General features: G+C 71.2%; 1 protein-coding gene across 1 annotated transcript; it reads right to left on the bottom strand.

The window, feature by feature from the left end:
- Positions 1 to 7,905: 7,905 nt before the first annotated feature.
- GDF11 (growth differentiation factor 11) lies at positions 7,906 to 14,222 on the bottom strand. Its single transcript, XM_075525468.1, has 3 exons — positions 13,712 to 14,222; positions 9,312 to 9,685; positions 7,906 to 8,479 (listed from the first exon to the last, which is right to left on the bottom strand). Exons 1-3 carry the CDS (start codon positions 14,058 to 14,060, stop codon positions 8,099 to 8,101), a joined length of 1,104 nt encoding a protein of 367 aa, XP_075381583.1. The 5' UTR covers positions 14,061 to 14,222; the 3' UTR covers positions 7,906 to 8,098.
- Between the last annotated feature and the right edge of the window lie 113 nt (positions 14,223 to 14,335).

Here is a 14,335-nt window from a genome sequence, read left to right as displayed (position 1 = left end):
GGATTTCCATCGCAGGAGGTGGCCCTGGGCCGCTGCTGTCAAGACTTTCTCCTTCTCTCTCTGCAGACTCACCGGTCTCGTGCATCTTCTCCCCAAGGAGCCTGAGCGTTGACCTTCCTCGGCTCCTTGCTCCCGTCCCGCAGGGCCTTTCTCCGGTGGCGGGAGGCTGGCCGGGAAGCAGGAGCGATGGCTGGCCGCTGCCTCCGGCCCCTTGAATCCTTCCTTCTAGCCCGGGCACCGCTGCAGCCGGGGAGGAGGTGGCTCTGTAAGGGACGTGCTCGCTGGGGGACGGGGAATTGGGATGCCTCAAGTCCTCCTTGCGAGCAACCTGCTGCCTGGAGCCTGGGATGGTTTGGGGATCTTCGGGATTGCGTCAAAATCCCATCCCTGCCGCAGGCTGGAGGTCGAGCGGCAGCGCTGCCGGGGGGCTGAGCCACCCGGTCCCCGGGAGCCTTGGCCCTAGAGCCGGGCACGGCCCCGTGCTGCCGCTGCCTGCGTGCGAGCTCTGTGCCAGCGCGGCATCCCGCCCCGTCGCCGGCGGTGGGGGGGCTGGACCGTGCCCAGCTCTCCCGGATAATCACCCCGGTTCTGGCGTCTCCCCCCGGGCCGCGGCGAGGCCGGTGGAGCTCCGCCAGCTCCCCGTTGATGGTTTAATTACTGTGAATGTTGCGTGCGGACGGTCTTGTTAGGCGGCAGAGGGGAAGGTTCGGGGAGCCATGGTGTGTCATGGTGCAGCTGTGTGTGGTCGTCCGGATGTCCCTGTCCTAATTTGTCCCCCCCCCCCCCCCAGCCCTGCCTCTGGGTCTCTGAATTAGGTCACCCGATGGCCGGGGGGGGGGAGCAGCGATGTGGGGTGCAGCCCCCGCAGCCTCGGGGGAGACGTGACCAGAACAAAAGCAAGCGCTCGTTAAACTCTTGACATCGTCCTCCGAAGCAAACAAACCAACGCCCCCGGGACCTCCGTTCCTCCGGCGGCCCTTCTGGGTGGGTGGCACAGCCTGGCCCCCCCCCAGGCGGACCCCGAGGCCGTGGCCCCCAGGGGACGGTGGGCAGAGCGGGGGCTTGGCGGCGATGGGGATGCTGCGGAGCCGTGGACGCGTCTCCCCGTCAGAGCTGGGTTTCGTCCCCCGGGGCCGGGGGAACCGGGGCGTCGTTGCCGTCACGTCGTGCTTCGTGCTGCCCCGCGGGTGCTGCTTCGGTGCCGTCCTGCGGGTCCTGAAGACCCCCGGGAGCTTTATCCGTGGGGAAGCTGAGTCCGGAGAGGGCAGAGCAGGCAGCTCTCCCCGGAGCAGCTCTGGCGCTGGAGGGACTCGGCACCTTGTCCTCGACCGCGGCCGAGACCTCGGCCCAGCCTGGAGCTGCCCACGGCCCCCCCATAGCGAGCTCTGGGCCGAGATGGGGCTGGGGTCTGCAGCTGGAGCGGACGGGGCCCGCAGCAGCAGCGAGGGGTGCAGGGCCGGGCCGGGGTGCTGCCGGGGCCGGGGGGAGCGGCAGCCTCCCAGCCTCCCCTGGAGGACCTCGGCTGGAGGGCGGCCGGAGCGGGAGCGGGGAAACGGCCAACGTCCCCCGAGCCGCCGCCGCTGCCGGCAGGGCCTGGGACCCAGCTGACCCCAGCGGGGCGAGAGTCCGTGCCGGAGCCGCGTCCTCGTGTCCGGTCCTCGCTTGGGCCAGAAGGTCCCCCTGCTCCCCCGGCCCCGTGGGCAGTGACCCTCCGCTGCCCACCCTGTCCCCTCCCGCCGCCACGGCGGTAATTAGCTGCGGCATTCTCGGCATACCTGCAGCCCCTAATGAGGCTCCATAAAGGCTGCCCCTGCTCTCGGCTCCTCCGGCACTCGGGGCCACTTGTAAATCTCAGCTTTACAACGGGGAGCTGCGCCGGGAGGAAGCGGGGGCCGGCGGGAGGGCGGGGGGCTCCCAGCCGGGGGGGAGCGCGGCTCTGGCCGTCGCCCGGAGCCGGGGCTCCCACGCGGGGCGTCCCCGGCGCTGTCCCCGGCGCTGTCCCGGCTGTCTCCATCCCTGTCCCGCGTCCTCTGTCCCCTGCTCGGGGTCAACCCGCCCGGGTTTGCTCAGCCTCGCCGCGGCTCTCGGTGCGCGGGGGGGTGGAAGAAGAGCTCAGGATGGCGAACGCGGCCCCGTCCCTGGGCGCGGGCCACCCCCGCGTCGGCCGCTGGGACGGGGACGTCCTTCTCCGGTGGGCCGGGGAAGATTTTGGGGTGGCCGCGTTCTCCTGGGCCGGTTCTCAAGGCGTTGGCTCAGCGCTGGCTGCTGAAGCGCAAGGCCAAGCGTGCTCGGGGGGGTTTGGGAGGGGAGGGGGCTGCGGTTTGGCCCCAGCTGGGAGATAAACCCGGGAACGGCCTTGGCCGCAAGCGGCTCCGAGCTGGGCACGGGGCGTCGGGGCGGATTTCGTCCCCTCTCATCCGCTCGTCCGTGGTGCGCGGCCAGCGTCGGGGGCGTGGGAAAAATGAGAAGCATTAGGAAATGTTTCCCGAGCTGGTCAAAGCCACGGTCGCCGGATCAGGCCGGGAGCTCCCGAGGGAGGAGGCGGGAGGGGGACGGCGGGGTCGGGCGCGGGGGGCTGCCGTGACGCAGGGACCCGGCGTGCGGAGCTGGGCGAGCGGATGGAGAGGCCGAGGGCCCGTCCCGGGATCGACACGGGGGACGAAGGCCCCGAGGAACAGCAGAGCTGCTCGCGCCCCTCCCAGCCCCCAGCCGGCCTCCTCCATCTCCGCTCCTGTGGGGATGCTGCGTGGCCGACCCCGGGATCTGGTGCCAACCCCGGGATCCGGTGCCAACCCCGGGATCCGGTGCCGACCCCGGGATCCGGTGCCAACCCCGGGATCCGGTGCCGACCCCGGGATCCGGTGCCAGCGAGGGGCCGGGCCTGGGCGAGGGGCAATGAGGCAGCGAGCGGAGCGCAGTAACCCAAGCAAAATGCGTTTTGTCAGCAGTTTTCCCCTTTTTTTTGTTTTTCTTTTTGGCTATATAAATTTTTTATTGTACAAAAAGTCTAAAAAAAAAAAAAAAAAAAAACAACCAAGGACGGAACCGGGACAGAGCAGTGGTTATGATATCGTACACAGGAGACTAACGCGAGTTACAGACCAAATGTAATTTATACAACACAGAAGTAACTGGGACGCTCATTAAGCTTTTCCTTTCCTGTAGCTCTTCCTAATCCGGTTTGTGACCGAGGAGCCGCGAGTCCCCCCCGTCCTGTCCCCCCGCACCGGGGGCACCCGCTCCCTCCGTTACTGCTGCCGGGTGCCGGCGCGGTCGCTGCCTGGTAGCGGAGGTGGAGGGTGGCGTTGCCGAAAGGAGCTTCGTAACGAGGCCGGGGTGTAACGAGGTGGCCAAGCGGGGTCCCCCCGCGGCCCCCGGCCAGCGGCGTCTTGGAGAGCGGTTCCGGCTTTGCCTGCGGGTCAGGGCTCGGCCGGGCACCGCGGCAGCCGCTGCGGGACGGCTGGGTGCGAGAGCGTGGGTCGGCGTCGCCGGCATCTGAAGCCTCACGACGGCCCCGGGAGCGGGGGTCTTCTCCTGGGGAGGCTGGTCCGGACCCACCGATCCCCGTCCCCCGCCGGTCCCCTCTGTCTCCTGGGGCTGCCGCAGCCCCCCGAGACCCGGCGCCCGCGTCCTGCCGGGCTGGTGGGGCTGGAGCCCCCTCCTCCGCCCCAGGGCCAGGGGGATTTCGTGCCCCGATGCCGCGGCACCGCGGTGGAGCTGGCGGCACCTTGGTGTCTCCTCCGGCGGCGAGGAAAAGCCATCCTGGCACAGACGGACCGATCCTCACGCCCGGCCGGCCCACGGACACGGCTCTGGCCCGGCCCTGGCTCGGCGGCGAAGGCGATCCCGTCCTCCTCTCGTCTTTGACCTTCCATAGTGCAAATGGTTCCCCAGCCCCGCAGTCTCTCTCCCCTCTCTTCCTCTCTCTCCCCCCACGCGAGTTTTACGGGGAACATTCGGCATCCCCGAGGCCGCCACGCCGCTCCCTCCAGCCACCTCTCGCCGCTGGCTCCGGCATCGCCGCGCAGCTCCGTCACGGTGACGCTTGCGCTGGGGATGAGCCGGCAGCGCGAGCCCGGCGCCTCGTGGGACGTCGACGTCGCAGGGGGACGTGGCGCCGGCCGCGCTGGCTGGGGGTCCCGGTGCTGCGGCAGGACTGGTGCCGCTGGGTGTGGGAGCCTGGCTGCGGTGCCGGCGAGCCCCAGGCTGGCCGGGAGCCCCCAGTGCGGGATGGAGCTGAAAGCTCTGAACTCTTGGGTTATTTCTTTTTTTAAATATTTTTAAAATTTTTTTTATTATTATTTTTTATTTTTGATGTTCAAGTGCTGTGTTTGGTCACGCGATTAAAACCCCCCGACCATCCATGGCCTTTTGGTTGTGCGATTTGGACCCGCCGCGTCCCCCCCCTCTCCCGGGGCCCGTCCTGAGCCCCCGCCCTGGCAGACGCGTCCCTGCCCCCCCGGACACCCCTGAACGACGGAACGAGGAACAAAACAACGAACAAACAAACAGAAAAATAACCTAAGACGTTACGCACAGGACCAATACACCGGGTAAATAATAATAATATACTGACGGGGCTGCCGCCCCCTGCCCGCCCTTGGCCAGTCGGCCCAGGGCACTGGTCCCAGTGCCGCCCGCCGCTGGGGGCTGCGGGACCGGTGCCGCCCCGGCACTGGGACCAGTGCCCAGGGCTGACTGGTCCCAGTGCCCGGGGCGGCCCCGTCCTTTCTTCTTCAGCGCCACCTGCCTGTAACAGCCGCCCCGGGGCCCTGCGGGGGCTTTTGGGGCAACGGGCTGCGGGTTTGGGGTGCTCCGGGGCTCCCCCAGTGCCGGGGGCAGATGGGGGGGCCGGACCCCCCGGCTGTGGGCTCCGCGCCGGGCTGGACCCCGCGGTGGCTGCCGCTGCCCCGGCGCGGGGGGACGATGCCCGTGGGGGGACGATGCCCGGGGGGGGTCCCGCCTGCCTCGGCCACCCCCTTGTTCGAGGCTCTTAAAAACTGGGGGGAGCGCCCGTCCCCGGCACCTCCCGTCCTTCCCAGCTCCGAATCGCTGCCGTTGCCCCCGTGCCGGGCAGGAAGCCCCCGCCGCCAGCCAGAGCCCGGCCGCGCATCTCCCCCTCCCCAGGGAAGGGCCACGTGCCCCAAGCGCGAGGCCGGTGGCCACGTCCCGGGTCAGGGGGAGTGAGACCCCCCCCCGCCAGACGGGGCTTTGGCACGTGGCGATGGTTGGGGCGAGGGGGGCAGGTGGATCCCAGCCAGATCCCAGCCGGATCCCAGCCGGATCCCAGCCAGACCGCGGCTCCCCTGACCCCGGAGTGGGATCCCGTGGCCAGGGCGGCTCCGTGACCTTTCCAGTCCCTTCCAAGTGGCTTCTGGCTCTTTCCCGGCGCGCGGCTGCACTCCCAGCGGTGGCCGTGCCGTGCCCGGCGCCTCGCAGGGCCCGGGGGGACTGGCCCCGGTGCTGGCAATGGCAGGACGGTGCTTCTCCGTGCCAGCGCGTCTTTGGCCGCGTCCGGTGTGGTTTCAGTGGCAGAGGGGAGCGGCGATGGCCAGGGCTGGACGAGCCCTCGCGATCTGCGAGCGCCGGGTGGAAGCGAAACGGGGACCGGCAAAATATTTCCACGAGCGGCTTCGCCAGGACCGGCCCCTTCGGCATCACACGGGCACCGCCGGGGCGGGGGACGCCGGGCGGGGACACAGGCGTTGTCCCTGGCTCGGCGGGTCGGGAGGTTCCCCCCTGCCAGGCGGGAGGCTGCCCCCTCCTCCGGCGCGGGACGCACCGGCTCCATGGCAAGACCCGGCGCTGCCGGAGGACGTGGTCCCCCGAAAGGCACTGAACGGCAGGGAGAGGGGGTGCCATGGTCCCCAGCCCTGGCAGGGGCTGTCACTGCCTGTGGGGTTAATTCCCCTCCGGCCAGGCCATCCCTGTATCCGATGTATTGCGAGAGCCGGCGACGGCCCGCCGGCAGCAACCCGCTGGCGTGCTGGCGCGGGGCTCGGGGACCTCGGCCATAAAGCCGCCAGCGTGGGGCCGTCTGCCACGGTGCGACCGCAGGCCGGTGTTTCGGGGCTGAGCTGAGCCCCTTGCCCGGCACCCTCCTCCCTGGGGGACCCCAGCTCTGCCCGTCCCCATCCCCTCGCCTCCGACTCCTGCCACGAGCTGGAGCCGCGGGGTCCGGCCGGGGTGCTGGGACCCCCCGCGATGCCGCAGCGGGGCCGCAGGGCCGCCATCGCCGGAGCCGCCGGGCCGGTGGCATCGGTGCCAGTGGTGGGACCCCGGCGGTGCTGGGAACCCGGCACGAGGGGCCTTAAGTGCTTCGGTGCCGGGCAGGGTGGTCGGGGTTCGGCACGGCCGGGGTTTGGCACCGCCGGGCCCGCGCCACGTCCTCGCCCCGGGGCAGCCTCGTCCTTGTAAGCGCTTTGGGCTCCGCGGAGCCGGGGACAAGTGCTAAACATCCCGGGTGCCCCCGGCTCTGTCCCCAGCGCCTTGCCGGTCCCCGGCCGCCCGGCACCGTCCCTAAGTGCTACGCGGGGTGTGGACGTGCCAGGCCGGCCCGGCTGCGGCCACGGGGTCGTTCCCCGCGTGGCCCCGGTGCTTCTGCCCTGCGGTGCCGTGGGCGAGGAGGGATGGACGCGCGTCTCCCGGCCGGAGCCGTCCGGCACCCTCGGGATAAGTGCTGGGGCCGGGGTCTGCGGGGGCTCCCCCGGGCCGTACCCCCCGGGCCAGGCAGAGCCACCGGTTCCACCCCGGCGCGGGGTCGGTGGCCGCCTGGCGCCAGGGACGGCTCCCGGCTGGGACCCGGCGTGGCCCCGGTTGCATCACTCCGGCTGCGGTGCAAGCGGAGGGGAACCGCCGGAGCCGCTGGGACGGCTGAACTCTTGAGAAAGCGGGAGCCTGTTCTCACGCGAAAATAATCCAAACGCCGAGGGCAGGGGGAGGCGAATCTGCCGCGTAAGCGGAATTTCTCCCCAGCCGGAGCCTCCGTCCAATTCTGGCCGGTGCCGCCTCCGGATAACCCCGGGCTGCCGGCCGCCCTCCCTCCCGCTGGAGGAGACCCCCCGAGCCGCCAGCTCCTCCGGCCGCCCCGGGAGAGCGCTGGGCACCGGGACGAGCGCGGCCGTCCTGCCGGCAGCGCCGGGGTGAGCGTCGCCATCCTGCCGGCAGTGCCAGGGCCGGATCCGAAGCGTGGGTGGCAGCTCCGTCCCCCTCAAGGCATCCGTGCCTGGGGATGCCATGGGATGCTGGCGGTGCCGGCTGCCACCGGCCGGTCCCTGGGGGGCTCTGGGCTGAAGCAGCCCCTCCAGGGCCGTCCCCGCTGTCGGGTCGTGGGTGCCGGGACGGTGCCGGCGGCGTGAAGGGAGGGACCAGGGCGAGCGGGGGCTTCCCGCAGCAAAGCGCTGGCCGGGAGGGTGATTAATAAATAAATAAATTAAAGAAGGGAGACGGTTTCCTCCCGGGCCGGAGCTGCCGCCAGCGCTCGCGTGGCCCAGCCGCCCCGGCGCGCCCGTCCCGGGGGGTCCCGCTGCCGGATCCTGCCGTCCTCGCTGCAGCAGAGCAGCCGGAGCGGGGCTGTCGCGACGGGGCCGTCAGCTGCTCGGGGACGGGGCCACCCGCCCTTGGGTGTCACCTTGGCCGCGGGGCGGGCGGGGATGTCCCCGTCCCCGCTGCCACTCCAGAAGCACGAGGAGATGCGGGGTCTGCTCAGCCGCCTCCTCTCCCCATCGCCGTCGAGCCGGGGCGGGAGAGCCGTCCGGTGAAGAGCTGTGCCGCCGTGCCGTGCCGCTGCGGGTGCCGCGGGCGGGGGTGGCGGTGCTGGGGGTCCCGGCCGCCCCTTCCCTTCTCCGTCCGGTTGCTTTATTGCACAATGCATGTCGAAGCGCGGGTTTGGTGCAGCGTTTCTCCGTGGGATTTTCTTCTCTCTCTCTTCCCCCAACATCCAAAGGAATTTCAACGCTTTGTTCTTTGTATTTAAAAAAAAAAAAAAAAAACAAACAACCAAAAAAAACCAACAAAAAGACCCCAAAAACCAGTGGAAGAAAAGAGGAGTTTGTTGGCGGAGGGGGGCGCGGGGCGGAGGGGCAGCACCAGCCGGGCTCTAGGAGCATCCGCATCTGTCAACCACCATGCCCGGGATCTTGCCGTAGATGATCTGCTGTTTGTCGTTGAAGTAAAGCATGTTGATGGGGGACATCTTGGTGGGGGTGCAGCAGGGCCCCGCCGAGCCCCGGGGGTTGGCCTGCTGCACCAGGTGGGTGTGGGGGTACTTCTGCATGAACATGTACTCGCACTGCCCCGAGCAGTAGTTGGCTTTGTATCTCTTGGGGGCGATAATCCAGTCCCAGCCGAAGGCCTCGAAGTCGACGGTGAGGGGGTAGCGGCAGCAGCGCGACTCGGTCGAGTGCTCGTCGCAGTCCAGCCCCAGGTTCCGCCGCGAGCGCTTGTTGTTCTCCAGCACCCGCAGCTCCATGAAGGGGTGCTGGGGGGAGAGGGGGGGGGGGGGCGTGAGCCCCATCGCTGACCCGCCGCCCCGCCGCCCCGTGGCCCCGCCGTCCCGGCTCCTTGGGTCCCGCACGGCCCCGCGGAGCTGCCGCCGGCCCCACGGGGGTGTCGCCGGCCCCACGGGGGTGTTGTCATCCCCATGGAGCTGCGACCGTCCCTGCGGAGCCGTAACTGGCCCCGCAGAGCTGTAATTGTCCCCACGGGGCCGTCACCAGCCCCACGGAGGCGTCACCAACCCCGTGGAGGTGTCACCAACCCCGTGGAGGTGTCACCAACCCCGTGGGGGTGTCACCGTCCCCGTGGGGCTGTGACCAGTCCCATGGAGCTGTCACTGTCCCCACAAAGCCGTGACCAGCCCCATGGAGCCATCACCAGCTCTGCAGAGATATGACCGGTCTTGTGGAGCTGTGGCTGGTCCCATGGAGCTGTCATCGTCCCCATGGAGCTGTCATCGTCCCCGTGGAGCTGTCATCGTCCCCACAAAGCTGTGACCGGCTCCACGGAGCCGTCGCCAGCTTGGCAGAGCTGTGATCAGCCCCACAGAGCTGTCGTTGTCCCCATGGAGTTGTCGCTGTCCCCACAGAGCTGTGACCACCCCCACAAGCCGTCACCAGCCCCACAGAGCTGCACCACCACCCCTGCCTGTCCCCGTCGCCCCCCCTCGCCCTCCGGTTCCCCGGGGATGGCTGGGAGCCCCGTGCCCAGCTGAGCACCGGGGCCACCGCGACGCCCCACGAGCTCCGCGCGGCACCGAGCCCCGGGACCGCGGGGACCCTGAGCCGCGCGCCCACCCCGCGACAGCCACCTACCAGCCCTTCGGCCCCGGGTCCCAGCGAGGTGACCGCCAAGTCGTTGCCGTTGGGGTCGAAGGCGTTGATCTCGATGCCCCAGTTGTTCTGCGGCTGCTTGAACCAGTTCTGCAGCACGTGCTTGAAGTCGATGCTCTGCCAGTGCCCGATGCGGGAATTGAGGTCGATCTTCAGGGAGCGGATGCGGATGTGGCGGCTGCCTTCCTCCGTCACCGGCTTCAGGCGGAGGATCTGCAGGTAGACGGTGGAGGTGTGCTGCACCGGCCGCAGGTACACCCACAGCTGCGCCTTCACCACCTTGGTGAACATGATCTTGGGGCTGAAGTTGAAGAAGCAGCAATGGGGGTTGCCCTCGATCTGCACCACGGGGTCCGCTGCGGGGAGGAAGGAGGCGTCAGGGGCGGCCCCGGGACCCCCCCCCCCCCCCCCCGCCGCCGCCGCCTCCATCGCATCGCACGCAGGGTCAGGGCGAGCTCCTCCTCGGTCGTTAGGAGTTGAAGGTCGGGTCAGAGGCCGCCCCGGGGGTCATTGCCCCTCCATTCGCAATAAGGTCCCCGGCTGCCCCCTGACCCCGCGTCGCCGGGGATTCACGATCCCCCGCGGGGGCTGCGGGGACCGAGCCCCCCGCCGAGCGGGGCCGGGCGGAGCGGGGCGGGGGGCTCCGGCCCCACGGCACCTGCTCCGGGGCAGCCGCTTCCCAACGCGTCCCTGTGTCGGAGCCGGGAACGCGCTTGGTCCCACAGCCCCGGGGCTGCGGCAAAGCCCCGGGGCTGCGGCCAAGCCCCGAGGAGGGTCCGTGGCACCGAGCTGGGGTACGGGTACCGCCGGGCTCCCCGCCAGCGGGGCCTGGCCAGCGGGATCCCGCCGGGTCTGCATCTCAGAGGGCATCCATCTCCCACCCTCCCGTCTCCCACCCCCCCGGGCTTGTTTTCGGGGCGGCCCCACGCCTCTGCCGGCCGGCGGCAAAGCAGCCGGGGATGCTTCACCCGGGACCCCGGCGGGTCCCGCCCAGGGTGATGCCCTCAGAGGTGGCGAAGGCGAGCGGCCACCGTGGGGACGGGGACACCCGCCCCGGGGGGGTGACAACCCCGAGCATCCCGGCCCGAGCATCCGTCGGATCCGGGGGTCCCCGGCCGCCCTCCCCCAGCCCCGCGGCAGCACCCCGGCTGGAGCCGGCCCCACGCCGGCCCTCCCTGCTCGGCAAACATCTGTGTCAAATTGAGCTGGGAATTTCCCCCCCCCCCGTGCGGCCCCCTCCCCCTGCCACGCACCGGTCAGGTTTAATAGCACCCAGCTGCAGCGCGGGGCCATTTGCTGCGTGCGAGGCCTCCCCGAACACATGGGGGTCACGACACCGGCCGCAGCCCCGGGAATGCCATCCAGCCCCCCGCCGCGCCGCACATAAACCAAAGTGACAGGGGCTGGGGGGCCGCGGGCGCCGGCCGCCCAAACCCCTCCCAGCAATTTGCTGCGCACAAGCCCCCGATTAAACCCGCGCTCCCCCGGGACCCTCCCGGGGACCGCTCCCCCCCCCCGCGCCGCCCGTCCCCTCGAAGCCGCGCTGGCCCCCCCCGGCTCCCAGCCCGGGGCAGGTTGTGCCCCCCAGCCCCTTGGTGGGGGCTTTGCCTCCCGTCACCGGTGGGACGTCGTCCCAGCCTGGGCCGGCGGCCACCTCGGGGGGCTCTGGGTCCCCTGTGGTCCCGGTGGCACCGTGCCCACACCGCACAGAGGTCACCGGCGGCCTTAGGGGACGCGGTGCCGGTTTGCTCCGGGCTCGCCGTGGCTGGCTCCGCGGCGAGGACCGTGCCGGTGGGGTTGTTTTGGTAGGGTCTCCAGGTGAGAGATGCCAAAGCAGCGCTGGAGCCGGTGCAGGTCCCTTAAAGCTGCCACCGAAGCCCCTCGCCGCGGCACCGGCAACACCGGCGGCACCGCCGACCCTCCTCGGGCCCGGGACCAGGACCGGGCCTGGCATCCCGGGGGACAGCGGGCGTCTGCGGGCCCAGGGGCGAGAGGGGGGTCTGGGGTGCCGGGGGGTGGGAGCGCGGGGGCTGTGCCACGCCGGCTGCTCCTGGCACGGGGCTGCGGCGGTGCCAGGATGCTCGTCCCGTCGCTCTGGCAACGGGGGATAAAGGTTACCGGGACATCGGTCACAGCTGAGTATGTGCCGGGAGGGGGGCGGCCCCGAGCCCCCCCCCCCCTTTGTTCCCACCGGGCCCGGATTTGGGGCTCCCACCTCTGCCCCGTTAACCCCTCGCCTGCCGCGGGGGACCGGAGACCCCCCAGGTCCAGGCACCCTGGGGACCCCCGAGGGTCCACGTGCCAGCGGTGCCTCCGGCGTGTCCCCGTGTCCCCGTGTCCCCGTGTCCCGCTGACCTTGAGCGGCTCCGGCCCTGGCAGGGCAGCGAGCGGCACGGGCGGCCCCCCGGCCCCGCCAGCCCCTCGCCCCGGCCCGTGCCCGGCCGGCCCCCCATCGCCCCTCATTAAGCTCCCTCCACCCCGCAGGTCGCGGGGGTCACGGGTAGCCCCTAAATGGGTTTAGGACCCAATTAACCTTCCCGGGTTCCTTCTGCAGTTAAAAAAAAAAACGGGGGGGCGGGGGGTGCTGGGGGTGGTGGCTTGGGATTAACGGGGGGGGGGCAGCCGGGGGGAACCCGAGAGCTTTATGGCTCTGCCGCCTATAAAGCCCTTTCCCTCCTTCTGTTCAGGAACCATAAAACCCCACACAATTGCCACGGGGGGGGCGAGGAGGGAGGAAAAATCATAATAATAACGGAGCGGCCGCCGCCGGAGCAGGCCGGACCCCGCGGCGCATCCGGCTGCGGGGCCGGGGCTGCGGGACCCCCGGAGCGGGGCCGTGCGGGGCCCGGCCAGCCGGGAGGAGGGGTCACCCTCTGGTATTTATTTTGGGGGCCCCCGAGCTGTTAAGGGGCAGGAGGGGGGGCCGGGGGCAGCGAGCGTTAACGCGGCGCGGGGAGGAAAACCCCAGCGTGTTGTCAATTTTATGGGTAATAAAATTTCAAAGCCGCCCGAGTCTATTAATGCCTGGGAAGGAAATTCGTCGGGGGGCCGCGGGGGGGGGGGCAGCGCCTCACACTTCCCTCCCTTCCGCTCGCCCTTCGCACCCGGCCCCCCCGGCCCCGCTCCCGGGGCTCCCGCAGCCCCCGCACCTCGGGGGTCCCACCGCCCCGTCCCGCCGCTGGAGCAGGTGGAGCCGGGGCCGGGACACGCGGAACCACGCTGGCACCGGGGGAAACTGAGGCACGGAGAGGTGCGGGGTGCAGCCGCCCCGGAGCCCCGTCGCTCGCCCCCTCCTCGCCCGCGGACGGACGGACGGACGGACGGAGCCGTGTCACAGCGCAGCAAAGCCGCCGCACCCCCTCCCCTCCCTGCCGGGGACCCCGGGCTGGAGCCCCTCGCAGCCCCTCGCTGTGCCGGCCGCGGGCAGGCCCAGGGCAGGCGCCTGCCTGTCCCCAGCGTGCCCTGCTGTCACCCTGCTGTCACCCTGCCGTCACCCTGCCGTCACCCTGCCGTCACCCTGCTGTCACCCTGCTGTCACCCTGCCACGTGCCGCAGCAGGAGGCGAGCGCTGGCACCCGCTGCCCGGTGGGGCCCTGGGGACAGGGAGGTCACCGTGCCGTCTGCCCCGTGCCCCCAGTCCGGTCCCAGTGCCGGTGCCGGTGCCGAGTGCCGGTGCCCAGTGCCGGGTTCCAGTACCCAGCGCCGGGTCCCAGTGCCGGTGCCAGGTCCCGGTACCCAGCACCAGCGCCGGTGCTGATGCTGGTGCCAGTGCCGGGTCCTGGTACCTCCTGCCAGCGCCCGGTCCCACGACCCTCCGGTGCCAGTGCCGGGTCCCGGTCCCCGGTCCCGGGTCCCAGTTACCTGCTGCCAGGTCCCAGCTCCCGCTGGCCGGCCCCGGTCCCGGTCCCATCTCCCAGCTCCCGCTGCCCCGTCCCGGCTGCCGGCCGGGCTGTCCCGTCGCCGGGTTCCCGGGTCCCCGGTGCGGCGCGGTGCCTCCCCCCGGGACTCGCACGGAGCCGCCCCGGGTCGGGGGGGGGGTTCGGGGGGGGGGGGGGGGCGAGCGGGGGCTGCGGGCCGGTGCCCGGGGAGCCCCGTGGGGAGCCCGGGGGGTGCCGGGGGAACGCGGCATCCCCGGGGGGGGGGGTGGGGGGGTGGGGGGGAACGGGGAGCCGCGGGGGAGGAGGGGGCACCCCGGGGGGTCGGCGGGGGAGCCCCGGGGGGCCGGTGCCTGCCGCCGGGCGGGCCGAGGCGGGCGGGGGGGGGGGAGCCGGGAGGGGAGCCGGGGGGGTCGGGGGGGGCCGGGAGCCGGGGTGGGGGTGGGGGGGGGGAGTCCGCCGGCGAAGTTTGCAGCGGCGGCGGGGCGGAACAAAGGCGGCACTGACTTTCCTGGGCCATGCTGATGACGGTCTCGGTGGTGGCGTGGTACTCGTCCTCCTCCAGGTACTCGTCGTGCTGCAGCGAGTCCCCCTGGAAGTCGTGGAGGTCGAGGAGCTGCTGGAGCGGCGGGGCCTTGGGCAGCAGCTGCTTCACCACCTCCCGGGTGATGTTGGGCGCTTCCTTCAGCCGCAGCTTGCTCAGGATCTGCGACTTGATGCTCTCCAGCCGCAGCTCCTTGCTGTGCCGCCGCCAGAGACACACGGGGCAAGCGGGCTCGGAGGCGGGGGGCTGCGCTTCAACCCACCCCCCCGCCACCATCACCAACGCCAGCAACCGCAGCAATACCGGGGCCATACCGGGAAACCTTTCCCCGCCGGGCCGCCCCCCCCCCCGCTTCCACCGCAACGCGCAAGGGGCGCGGAACGGGGGGAAGGCGGTAACGGTGGCGGGGGCGGGGAAGCGGGGGGCGGTGAGGGACCGGGGGGGGTGAAGGGGGGGGGGGGGGGAAAGAAAAAAGCGGCGGTAGCGGCGGCCCCGGGGTTTTATACCCCAAGAGAAGTGTGTCGTCAGCGGCCTTGATTGGCTGCGGGCGCACAAAAGAGGTTCTGGCAGGGGCTTGTCACCAGCCG

This window comes from Mycteria americana, chromosome 26, assembly GCF_035582795.1.
Source record: "Mycteria americana isolate JAX WOST 10 ecotype Jacksonville Zoo and Gardens chromosome 26, USCA_MyAme_1.0, whole genome shotgun sequence".
Classification (NCBI taxonomy): domain Eukaryota; kingdom Metazoa; phylum Chordata; class Aves; order Ciconiiformes; family Ciconiidae; genus Mycteria; species Mycteria americana.
Note: the sequence above shows the minus strand (reverse complement) of the source record. Positions and strands in the feature narration are given on the sequence as shown.

Bases quoted from the DNA above. Each gene is read 5' to 3' on its own strand.
- GDF11 (XM_075525468.1), bottom strand. From the start codon at position 14,060: ATGGCCCCGGTATTGCTGCGGTTGCTGGCGTTGGTGATGGTGGCGGGG. The intron at 9,686-13,711 runs GTCAGTGCCGCC...TCCTCCCCGCAG, and splicing joins CATCAGCATGGCCCAGGAAA to CGGACCCCGTGGTGCAGATC. The intron at 8,480-9,311 runs GTAGGTGGCTGT...CTCTCCCCCCAG, and splicing joins GACCCGGGGCCGAAGGGCTG to CACCCCTTCATGGAGCTGCG.